The 12,641-nt window shown below is 41.4% G+C and overlaps 2 protein-coding genes across 2 annotated transcripts in view; one reads left to right on the top strand and one right to left on the bottom strand.

Annotated features, from left to right (window-relative positions):
* Positions 1-121: 121 nt before the first annotated feature.
* Positions 122-1,848, top strand: Rraga (Ras related GTP binding A). Its single transcript, XM_057784372.1, has one exon. It carries the CDS (start codon positions 389-391, stop codon positions 1,328-1,330), a length of 942 nt encoding a protein of 313 aa, XP_057640355.1. The 5' UTR covers positions 122-388; the 3' UTR covers positions 1,331-1,848.
* A 1,791-nt stretch (positions 1,849-3,639) lies between these two features.
* Haus6 (HAUS augmin like complex subunit 6) overlaps positions 3,640-12,641 on the bottom strand; it is a 44,048-nt gene continuing 35,046 nt past the window's right edge. Inside the window, exons 16-18 of the mRNA XM_057785460.1 lie at positions 10,851-10,986; positions 8,565-9,560; positions 3,640-7,686 (exon numbers count right to left, since the gene is read on the bottom strand). Of these exons, the coding sequence (XP_057641443.1) occupies positions 7,646-7,686; positions 8,565-9,560; positions 10,851-10,986 (1,173 nt within the window). The 3' untranslated portion in view covers positions 3,640-7,645. The remainder of the gene's footprint in view (positions 7,687-8,564; positions 9,561-10,850; positions 10,987-12,641) is intronic.

The raw sequence follows: 12,641 nt of genomic DNA, 5'->3' as shown, positions 1-12,641 counted from the left end.
GATCAGATTGCCTTCAAGGAGCAGTTTCTCAGAACTGCACGAACTAGCAGGGCTCAGCCGGCATTCTCGCGATGTCCCCACCGGAAGTGGGTGGCGGTAGGAACTCGGAGTTCTCGCGAGACACCAGCGGGAAGTGGGTGGCGGCCCAGCCGGAGCTGAGCGCATCACTGCTCGGCTTTCGCTAGCTCCAGCGGCTGTAGCCATTGCCTCCGGCGCTGTTCCCTGAGCGCTCGCCTCGCCGCGGTCTTTCCAGCCCGGAGCTCGCGCGCTCGGCCTCCCGCTGTCCGGCGGTGCCTGTCGCCCAGCGTCCGGAGCCGCCGTCCCGGTCCTCGGTCGGTCCGCCGTTAGGCCGCGCCTCAGGCCCTGTTCGTGGCGACGCCGGCAGGTGATGCCAAATACAGCCATGAAGAAAAAGGTGCTGCTGATGGGGAAGAGCGGGTCGGGGAAGACCAGCATGAGGTCGATCATCTTTGCGAATTACATCGCGCGCGACACCAGGCGCCTGGGTGCCACCATCGACGTGGAGCACTCCCACGTTCGATTCCTGGGGAACCTGGTGCTGAACCTGTGGGACTGTGGCGGCCAGGACACCTTTATGGAAAATTACTTCACCAGCCAGCGGGACAACATCTTCCGTAACGTGGAGGTTCTGATATACGTGTTTGACGTGGAGAGCCGCGAACTGGAAAAAGACATGCATTATTACCAGTCGTGTCTGGAAGCCATCCTCCAGAATTCACCTGACGCCAAAATCTTCTGCCTAGTGCACAAAATGGATCTGGTTCAGGAAGATCAACGTGACCTGATTTTTAAAGAGCGAGAGGAAGACCTGAGGCGTTTGTCTCGCCCGCTGGAGTGCGCTTGTTTTCGAACGTCCATCTGGGATGAGACGCTCTACAAAGCCTGGTCCAGCATCGTCTATCAGCTGATCCCCAACGTTCAGCAGCTGGAGATGAACCTCAGGAATTTTGCCCAGATTATTGAGGCTGATGAAGTTCTGCTGTTCGAGAGAGCTACGTTCTTGGTGATTTCCCACTACCAGTGCAAAGAGCAGCGTGATGTGCACCGCTTTGAGAAGATCAGCAACATTATCAAGCAGTTCAAGCTAAGCTGCAGTAAATTGGCCGCTTCTTTCCAGAGCATGGAAGTGAGGAATTCTAACTTCGCTGCCTTCATCGACATCTTCACATCAAACACGTATGTGATGGTGGTCATGTCCGATCCATCCATCCCTTCTGCAGCTACTCTGATCAACATTCGTAATGCCAGGAAACACTTTGAGAAGCTAGAGAGAGTAGATGGCCCCAAGCACAGCCTCCTCATGCGTTGAGTAATGCCAAATGCTCTTTAGTAAAATGCTGAATTACCTTTCTTTTCTTTGCATCCCTGTTTTTGATATTCATGTCGTGTGCTTAAAAGTGAGCTTTGAAACGTATGCTTAGGATCCCATATCTTCCCTATTCTTTGCATTGGACGCTATTTACTCAGCTACCCAGTAGAGCTTCAAGACGGCCTTTATGAAAAGTTGGTGTGGTGTAACACTGAAGTAGGGGATTTGTGTGCGTGTTCTGGTTACCTGGTTATAATAGATAAGAATATTAAAGTAGTTATCTTCTGTATTATCAGATTACAAAGGTGGGATGTTACTATTTTATCAGCAAGATATTAAAATGTATTTCTAAGTCCTCGGTTTCAATCATGAATAAACATTTATTGTTAGCAATTTAAAATGTTGTTTGAAATAATTTGAAGGTCCTTAATAGTAAAGATTCTGATTATCCACAAGTATTGTTTAGCTGGCAAACTTCCCGTTTTCCTAGTTGGGCCCCCATCACTTTGGCAGTGCTTTGTAGCAGCTGTAGCTGTGGGACTGGAGTGGTTAAGAGCACTGTCTGCTCTTCCAGAATACCTGGGTTCAGTTCACAGGACTCTGAGCACCCAAATGGCAGTTTACATCCATCTCTAACTCTAGTTCTAGGGGATCCAACACCATCTTCTGACCTCTGCCATCACCAGGCACAGAACAGCCATACACATAAAAAAATTTTAATTAAAAATTAAAGGACTAGGTATTTATATAATGTAGTTCAACTGGTATATGACTTGCCTAGCAATGCACAATATCCTGGGTCCAGACAGCAGCAGCACATAAAAACGGGGTAGTGGTGCATGCCTATAATCCCAGGTGAAGGCAGGGTTGCGAGTTCAAGGTCAAGTTTGAGGCTAGTTAGAGAAAACGCGAGACCTCTGCCCCACCCCTTCCCCAACCCAAGAAGTTCAGGCTAGGGATAGAGCTCAACGGTAAAGTACTTGTCTAGCAGATGAAGCCCTGGATTCAAATCCCAGTTCTGACCCTTTACTTTGAAGTTGGACATTTGATTTCACTGTGCCTTTTCCCTTGTTTGTGGGCCCAATAAGGATTGCCAAAAGTTTAACAGGAAGCATCCAGAATAGTGCACCTTGTTAATTTTGACCACTGAGCCGTTCCTATTATAGCATGTGACATCTGGCTAAGCTTGAACCCTTTCAATGCCATTTTTTTTTTTTTTTTTTTTTTTTTTTGGATTTTCGAGACAGGGTTTCTCTGTAGCTTTGGAGCCTGTCCTGGAACTAGCTCTTGTAGACCAGGCTGGTCTCGAACTCACAGAGACCCGCCTGCCTCTGCCTCCCGAGTGCTGGGATTAAAGGCGTGCGCCACCACCGCCCGGCCATGTATTTTATCCTCACAACCCGAGAGATGGTTACTTCTACCACTAACACATGATATGGTATGACCTTAAGGTGAGACACAGCAGCGTTCTTTCTGACCAGACCTTCCTATTAGACCCTCTACCACCATTGAAGGAAAGTTGTTTTAAAGAAAAAAAAAAACCTAGCTTTTGCTAAACATCAAAATCCCAGTATTCAGGAGGTAAGGTAGGATGATCATAAATTTAAGCACAGCCTGGGTTATAGTCTTACCTCAAAGGAAAAATAAAACCATTCCTATCATTTTAGGTACAGATTATTCCTTCAAGTAATTCCAAATTTACAAACTGAAGAAACCAAGGACCCAGAATTAGTATTTTGCCATTTGTACTTATCTGGAAATTAAATGATACTGACCAGCAAATCACTTACTTTGTGAGGAGCGATTCTCAGGTTCTTAATATGCATTGACCATATATGGTGTGGTAAAAACAATACAGATATAAACTGCCCCACGCCAGTTCTAGTGATAGCTTAAAGGCTGTGTTTAGTCTCTTAGAGCAGAGACTTCCGATCAACCTGGAACTTTTCATTTCACAAATGAGGCAGTACATATAAGTGATAGGGCTTTAAAGTTTCTAAGCTTTTTACCTTATTTACTAAACACTAGAAGTAGGTGTGATGACAGGTTCCCTACCTACTAAATTTATGGTGGAAACTGGGCATGTTGTCACCACCTTATATAATCCCAACACTTAGAGGCAAGCAGAAGGACCAATCACTCACTTAGGCCACCCTGATCTACACAGGGAGTTCCAGGCCAGTCAGGACTACATAGAAAGACCCTTCCTCAAAATAAAACAAACAAAAAACCTGTTGTAGTAAGTGTAGATTCTAGGGAGTAAATGCCAGTAACAAAATACTCTTACCTGTATCACTGAGCCTTTCAAATTATTTTGACCAAGTTGTACTTTTATATGTGGTAAATCAGTGGTGTGTTAATAAAGAGAATTCCAGACAGGTGGCATAACACTGAATGTTTATTCTAGACAGTACTAGTATGTAGAACACATTTAATAAATAATTCTTAGGGCGCAGACAGTTTCCACTTAAGAGCATGGGCTCGCAGCCTCTCAGTGAATGAAGGAAAAGGTGATCTTTGGAGAACCAGGTACTGAACTTCATACTGTCTTCACACATTAAACAAAATGTCTTCAATACATTTTCTTTTAGTGCACTAGGGCAAAAATAGTTTCTTTTATACAAGTCTCAAGAATTCCTGTTTATATCTCAGATAAAATAGAAGTCATACCTTATAGCTGAGAATAAGTAAAGGTTTCAAAATGCCTGTTTAGGATATTTTGTTCAGCTTCATCCCTGCCCTCCACGTGTTCTTTAACTTCTCAAACTGTTCTTTATCCCACTTGGTAACATTTTTCATGCTCAGCAACATTACATTACGTGCTTGCCCTCTTCAAACATTTCATTTTCAGGGGCTGGGAGTGCGTCCTCAGGGCTCATGGGTTTAATCCCACCCCACCATAATAATTGAGACATACTTGCATCTAAAGTTTTATTTAATGTAGAAGTCATTTGCAGTTTTTTAATCTCTGAAGAAAACAAGGTATACTCTTATGTAACCAAAGGGGGAAAACTACTCATTTACCCTTCTTTTATTCTGTCATAGAAGCACATAAAATTCCAGTACTTAAGTATCTGTACCAATGAAGGGTGACCCATGGATATGTGTTTATGTGTGTTTGTATGCACATGCATACCCCACAGAGAACTACGTAGGTTACGAAGGTAGGTATGTAAGTTTGTATAAAATGCTGTGACCAGAGATCACATACAATTTGGGGGAAGTGTCTAATGAAGATACTAAGGGAAAACTAGGCAAACATCTGTAGCTCCAGCACTTGGGAGGCTGAGGCAGGAAGACTGCTGTGAGACTAACCTGAACAAAACAGCAAGAGCCCCTCTCACAACCAAAACAACACAACCAAAGTTAAACAACACACTTCAAAAAAGGCTCAGACCGTGGTTTGGGGAGGACAAATTAAAACTTCAAGGTGGAAAATGTGATAGTTCTGAGCTTTGTTTTCCAGACAAGGGTCTCACTGTGCAGCCCTGGATGTCCTGGAACTATGCAGACTAGACTCAAGAGATCTGACTGCCTCTGCCTGCGAGTGCTGGGATTAGAAGGGTTTTTTTTGTTGTTGTTGTTGTTGTTGTTGTGGTTTATCGAGACAGGGTGTCTCTGTGTAGCCCCGGCTGTCCTGAAACTCTGGATCTGCCTGTCCCTCCTCCCAAGTGCTAAAGGATTAAAAGCATTTACCACCATGCCCAGCTCAAAAGTGTTTATTAATTAGAGGATTTAATGCTGCTTTGAGCTTTAAAAGGAACTATAACTGACTAGAGAAATGTTTACTCTGGAGATTCAAGTTCAAGTCCTAGCACTTACATGGAAGCTAATATCACCTGTAACTGGAGTCCCAGGGGATCTGACTCCCGATGCAGGCCTCCCTGGGGACAAGACACTAAAGCGGTACACAGACAGACATGCAGGCAAACATCCGCACACATGGAAAGAGAATTTAAAAAATAACTGGTATGATTAAAGGTTATTAAATTTTTCAAGTCAAAATAATTAAAGAACTGAGGTGAGCTAGAAGAGCAAGGGAAGTACTCCAAAAGATCCCAGGGGAAGAAAAAAGAGGATTCTAAGTAGAGTTGTCTTTAAATTAGAAACCTATTCTAGAATTACAATAAATCATCAAGGGGCTTCTAATAAAGTAATTCCTTATCATCGTCAAAGGAAACTTCAGGAGATACAGGATAGAAAGATGCCAAAAGCATTAACTTATAATCAGTTTGGGAAAACTAGATTAAAGATTTCGTTCATGGTGCTAAAATGGAAATAAACATGTCAGGAACACTCAGCAGACCATGGGTAAATTTCAGTGACTCCTAAGTAAAATATATCCAGATATTTGATCTTTTGACTCTCATAATGAAGGCTCCTAGAGCAATACACATACAATAGCGTACTGTTTCTTAAAGGTACCTCAGGGCTAATAGGAATCATAACCTCTTAGCAGAAAACGAGCATGAAGAGACACGAGCCCACTCAACATCTGGCACTGGCAGGCCTTGCCCTTCGCTCCCATTCCCTCTGCCTCGCTAAAAACAGTTTACATTCCTAAAGCTAGCCACCATGGTTTATTTCCTTATTTGGCTACTTCCTCCTCCTCAGGCTGACTACTACCAAGGTCCAGCAACGGAAGTATTAAATCCAGCAATCAGAAGTCCCATTTGGTTCACCTAATTAACATGCCCAACTAAAATTAAATGCCTCATCCTAACACAGGTTCCCCCACCTTAACTTTATAAACCGCCACATGCTTATCCACCATGTCTGTCCTTCACCTCTTTATGTCTCCAGAGGGACAAACACTCCTTCCTCCCCCCTTTCCCTTGTTCTCTTCCTTCTCCCTCATACCCTACCTCCTTTACCACTGCATCCTAGCCCACTCTAGCACAGACCTCCCCTTTTCCTCCTCTTTAAAAGTTGCCTCTGCAAGGTCATTTGCTACTGTTTCCTGCCTGAATCAGAAAGCAGCCACTTTAACTTCCCCACTTAATAAAGGCTCTATGAAAACGGGTGTTTGGGTGTGGTTTGTGCCTAAGCTAGAGTCCAGGAGGAGCCCCCCCCCCCCCCCCCCCCCGCTATTCAGGAGTCTCCTTCAGAACTCGTAAATTACCAGGGAAGCATATCTGAGATTTCTAGGACCTATCTCAGATGATCCTAGTACAGCTGGTCCCTGCATTCCACTCTAGCCTTTACCTCCCTAGCTTCAATACCAGCAGGCTAGGTACACCTGCTATCTCAATTATGAAGGTTAAATAAGCATGCACATTCAACACTCAGCTTTGGCTCTGACAAGACAACATGCTCCTCTTACCTAATATGCTACTCAGAATTTGGATACTAGGTTGTCTGTAAAGCAGACGACTGAATGGCTTTCCCTATGGTCCCTGCTTTCCTACATTCGTGAAACCCAGCACCTGTCCTCTTTCCTTTCCACTGCCATGAAGGAGCTCTTGCACGGTCTCTCTGACACTCAGCCCATCTACTTCCAGTACTCTTTCCTCCGACCTTTCTCCTCTCTCATTTCCTAGAGGACTTGTGGACAAGATTTAGATAGTTACAAACTGAGACAATACAAGGAACTGAAGGAGAAATTAACCTTTCAGTGCCTCTTCTGCTCACGCTTATTCAGGCGCACGTATTCATTCCTTGGACGTTACAAACAAACCCATTTCTGGGCCAGAATCCCTGACAATAAGGCAAAGTGTACAAATGTCACAATTACTTAAATCCATGTTCATTTTTCTCAAATTATTTTTGGATATTCAGTAGGCATTGGGGAACTTTAATAGATTCTGATCAGTAATATAAAACTTTTTATTTTCCCCCCCAAACACCCCATATCACCCATAGACAAGAGTAAAACAGATTTGTTGATTTTTCATTTATATTTTTGTTAAATATAAACCAGGATTAAATTCTCAATCTATGTAGACGAAATAATACAGTTTGACAGTGTTCTTTAAATGTCCGGTCATCTTCTACCTTTCCCCTTTTCTCAATTCATTCTGTCTTGTCTTATCACATGTGTTTTATCCATCAACATCAGGCTGCAGGATCATATACTTGGAATTCATTAAGCCTGTTTACAATTTCACAAACTATCTAAATATATCACATTTCAACCTCATATATTTATTTTAAAAAGACCTAAACGCCTAAAGACATTACAAGAAGCCTAAGTGCATCCATAACTCCTTTGACCTTGGAAAATGTGTGTCTCTAGATGAGCTGCAGTTGAATGTCAAGGCTTCAGTTTAAGTGCATCACAGCTAAATTAACTGGAAATTGCTTCATCTTGTCAAATCAGAGATTCTCTTGCTTCAAGGCTCTTGAGATTTCTTCTTCTGTAAAATTGATTTTTTAAAGGAGGAAAATAAACATTACAAAGAAAAGTAGAAACAATTCTAAGTAGTAGCAAATTTCTTGATTTCGAGAAGGCTCACTTTGTGCAAGACTAATAAATAATAAATAAAATTACCATTTCTACTGAAATGCTTTTTCTCCAAAATTCTCCGAGAATACTTTTCAAAAACCCAATGTTTAATTATCATGGGAAAATCAAAGTGATAAGCCAGGAATCAGTATAACAAGGTCTGTATTTGTTCTAAAATATTGAAATAGAATTTTAATTCTTTATTTTTCTTTTAAAGATTTATTTATTATGTATACAGTGTTCTGTCAGATCCTCTGAAAGAGCAGTCAGTGTTCTCAACCTCTGAGCCATTTCTCAAGCCCTTAATTCTTTACTACACAACTTTTAAGACATCAAAATAGGAGAATTATGATTAATAAAATGTGCTGACCACTTGGCTTCAATAACTTATTGTTACAGGTAGAACTCTGCCTACCCAGGCACTATGATTATATTTAGAAAGATAGATATGTCTGTCTCTCTCCATAGATATATATAATCATAGGGATTCTGAAAGTACCCATAAAGCAAGGGATCACTCCTCTTACCCTAGATGAAGGTATAAAGATTTTATTTATCATATTACCAACCATGGTCATGCAACATTCACTTTGTACTATATTTATGAAAAGTTAAGTGAACAGGAAGAGATTAGAAATAGCCTGGGCTACTTAGTAAATTTGAACTTGAACTATACAGTAAATTTGAGTTAGCCAGAGGTACGATGCTACTCTGTCTTAAAAAGGAAAAAAAAAAAAGTTGAGAGAATGGTTCACCAAGGGTGTATGCACAGGTCTGGGTAACTCTTACCTTTTAAGTTAGGAAGAAATTCCCTGAGACTACATGGTAACGTAGTCCTCAATTTCTGCTCCACCAGAGAAACTTTAGTTAGTGGTGATACAGACTGTCTTCTTTCATCAAGGGACATGTGGAAAGATGGCTTTGTGTAGTCAGTAAGCAAATCCTGAGCACCCAAAAGAGTATGGGTATCATCCGCTTGCAGGTCTTTGGCTACAGGGCTCAATTCTACTTTGTGTTGTTCAAGTGTCTTGGGATTAGACAGGTGAGATTCTTTCCTTATTTTGTTAAGGGATGTCTTCAAAGCCTCATAACTACTAAGAATAGCCTGAAAACTGGAATCGACTTCTGGAGGAGCTTGTCTTTTTCCAACATCATCTGGAAAAGCATCAGAGCACACACAACTACTTGGATCCAGTCTAAAACTGGTCTCTGAACTAGTAGAGCTATTAAGACTTAGGTGGCCAGCTTCTTCTGGAAGAGTTTCATGTAATATTCCAAAACCACTCAGCCTCTGCAAAGGGTCCCACGACGGAGTTTTACGTGTGGAAGGTTCACTACAGGAAGCTTGTGAGTGCTCCAACAGTCCAACAGAGACCTCTTCTCTTTTACCCATCACATCTATCCCACTGCCCACAGCAAGGGAGAATGCCGCCGTTTGTCCGGTTTCTGAAAGTCTGGTGGCTGCACACTCTAACTCTTGGTCACAAAGCATTTTCTTATTTATCAAGTCTGACTCATCTTGTGTTGGGGGTTCACTGATCTGACTTGTCACCAAAGGTTTTTGAGGCACACTTTTGAGCTGATCTGGAACAGCTTTTTCTTCAGGCAAATAGGACTGATCAAAATCGGAAGAAAAAATAGCCATGCTTAGTTCCCTCTGATTCTTCAGTGCCAGCGAAGACTCTGGAGACACTCCTCTAGCTTTTAGGTCTACTAGAATCGCATCTGAACTTCCGTCATCTTCAGTTTCAACAGCTTTTCTCCATGAGCTCCTAATTTCAGTTACTAATAAATGTGGTGGAAAAAAACATAATTTACTGTTTACATATTCCCAAACACATGCAATGCAAGCCTTCAATCTAGTGCTGAAAATAAAGCTACTGCCTCAGTCCAAGTTCCATACACATGCTGGCATGATGACAAACCTTCATACAAGAAAAATTTATTTTCTTGTCCATCCATACCAGAAGTGGGAGGAATTACACCTTTTTTGATAAAGGATTAGATATTAATATTTTAGGTTCTGTTGACTATTTGATCTCCCACAACTCAAATCTTCCATTGTAGCATGGAAATGGCTATAAACAATGTGACAAATTAGCAAGGCTGTGTTAAATATAACTTTAAAAAAACAAAACAAAACACTGAGGACCCCATCCACTTCACTAGCTGTCATCTGAAGAACACCAACCTAGGCTGTTTCGCTTCAATATGAATTATATCAGCAAAGAGGAAACTGTCTTAATCATTTAACCCAAACGATCTACACTGGTTAAATAAAGAAATATGTATCAGACGTCTGCCTACCCAATTGTACGTATTAGGGGGAAACATTTGACGCTATGATTATTTTGCCAAAGGGTAAAAATATATGTAAGCAGTGTGATGGTTGCATATGACTGCTGACTAAAAAACATAATCCCCGTACCCACTAAACACATTTACTTATGTAGACAGAGAGTGTATGTGTGTGCACGTGTGTGTGTGTGCTATGATGCAGGTGTGAGTCAGAGCACAACTTCCAGGGGCTCATTCTCTCCTTCTACTATGTAAGAGATGGCTCAACTGGCCCCAGAATTTTTTTTGCAAGTAACAAACTAAAATATTTTATAGAAAAATAGCCAAGTAACGCATTAAAACAAAACTCTAATACCAAGACTGATTATGCTTCTTGTGTAGGTACCCTGAAGTCACAAAAGATTACTGATGAACAATTATTGTATAAACAAGAGTGATCACACTGAATACTTCAATAAAATTTCATCATATCAGAATAAAAGAACAAAAAATACAGAAACAGTTTTAGACTGTTTCCAAAGAATTGTCAGGCAGTGGCAGTATCTTAGGAAGGGAAAACGGGACAGAAAGCATAATTTACACCAGGTGGTGGTGGCGCACACCTTTAATCCCAGCACTCGGGAGGCAGAGGCAGGGGGATCTCTGTGAGTTCAAGGCCAGCCTGGTCTACAAGAGCTAGTTCCAGGACAGGCTCCAAAAGCTACAGAGAAACCCTGTCTCGAAAAACCAAAAAACAAAACAAAACAAAACAAGAAAAAGCAAGCAAGCATAACTTACTCAAGTTTTCTGGAGTTCGGGGAATTTGTTTCCTAGTTAAGAAAGGATTAGAAATTAGAGTGTCAATCAGCTCCTCCAATTTTATTTCTTTTTCTTCAGAGAACTGTGGCGAATCAGACAGAACTACTCTGGCAACCTGCAACAGAAAAGAAAAAGAAAATGACCAAGCCCAGACAAAACTATAAACAAAGCTCCAGGAGGACCTGTGAGCACATCAAAGCCGGCAGTTCATTACTAACAGATGGCAGATTAGACATAAGGAAGCTCCCTGGCATGCTGCAGATAGTCCAGGTACCATCCTGATGCAAGATGAAATACAAACTAAATTTAGCAAGGTGTAGTGATGAATGCCTTAACCCCGGCACTCAGGACACAGGCAGATAGATCTGAGTTCAAGGTCAGCCTGTTCTACAGAGTGAGTTACAGGACAGCCAGAAAGAGCTACATAGTAAAACCCTGTGAGAGTGTGTGTTAGGGGAGAAGGAAAAGTTTTATACTCAGAAAGATTTTAGGTTTTGATTTTGTTTTTTAAAACAGGGTTTCTTTGTGTAGCCCTGACTATCCTGGACAGCATTTCAGAGACAGGAAAACCATCATCATGAACTCAAGGCCAGCTAGGGCTATGAAAAGATCCTGTCTCAAACCACCAAATAAATGAATATTCATTTTACTTTCAGTCTCATGAGAGTTTAGGATTCTCTTCTTCTATCCCACCCTATTCCATTGTTAATTTTTTTTATTGTGTTTTGGGGTCTTTTCTAATTCTTTTAATTTATATGCATGAATGCTTTTGCCTGTACACATGTGTATGCACCCTGTTGGATCCCCTCAAATTGGGATTATGGGTGACTGAGTCAAAATGTGGATGCTAGGGCTGGAGAGATGGCTCAGTGGTTAAGAGCATTGCCTGCTCTTCCAAAGGTCCTGAGTTCAATTCCCAGCAACCACATGGTGGCTCACAACCATCTGTAATGAGGTCTGGTGCCCTCTTCTGGCCTGCAGGCATACATGTAGAAAGAATATTGTATACATAATAAATAAATAAATATTTAAAAAAATGTGGGTGCTAGAAATCAAACCTAGGTCCTCCGGACAAGCAACAAGTGATCTTAAAACACTGAGCCATCTCTCAGGCCCACATTTTTTTTTATTTTGTTTTGCTTTCTGAGACAAGAGTCTCATGTAGCCTAGGACTGCTTGGAACTCACTCTTTAGCAGAGAATGATCTTAAGTTCCTGATGTTCCTGCCTCCATTTCCCAAGAGCAATCTAAATTCTATTAGGCTGAAAATATGCATTACTGTTCATAACTAGGGAATTCCATTTTTAAAAGAACTGATCATCTTTTTAGTGTAGTCAATAAAGAGAATCAACAGAATATTAGAAACTTAGAAGCAAGCCGGGCAGTGGTGACACACGCCTTTAATCCCAGCACTCGGGAGGCAGAGGCAGGTGGATCTCTGTGAGTTCGAGACCAGCCTGGTCTACAAGAGCTAGTTCCAGGACAGGCTCCAAAACCACAGAGAAACCCTGTCTCGAAAAACCGAAAAAAAAAAAAAAAAAAAAAAAAAAGAAACTTAGAAGCAGTTAGAGATCATGAAATTGGCCTCATGCTACAGATAGAATAGTTGGCATTAATTCCATTCTCTGATATTGTACAGTGCCTATTTAGTATAGGGTCAGACTGATAAGGAGATGCTAAAACCCAAATTAATACAGTCTTTAATAAAGCCTATTTTTAAGTCACTTGGAAATAAATTGTCATATGCTAAGACTGCTTAATCAAATATTA

Source organism: Chionomys nivalis, chromosome 11, assembly GCF_950005125.1.
Source record: "Chionomys nivalis chromosome 11, mChiNiv1.1, whole genome shotgun sequence".
NCBI classification, from domain to species: Eukaryota; Metazoa; Chordata; class Mammalia; order Rodentia; family Cricetidae; genus Chionomys; species Chionomys nivalis.
This window is presented reverse-complemented; position numbering and strand designations above follow the sequence as displayed.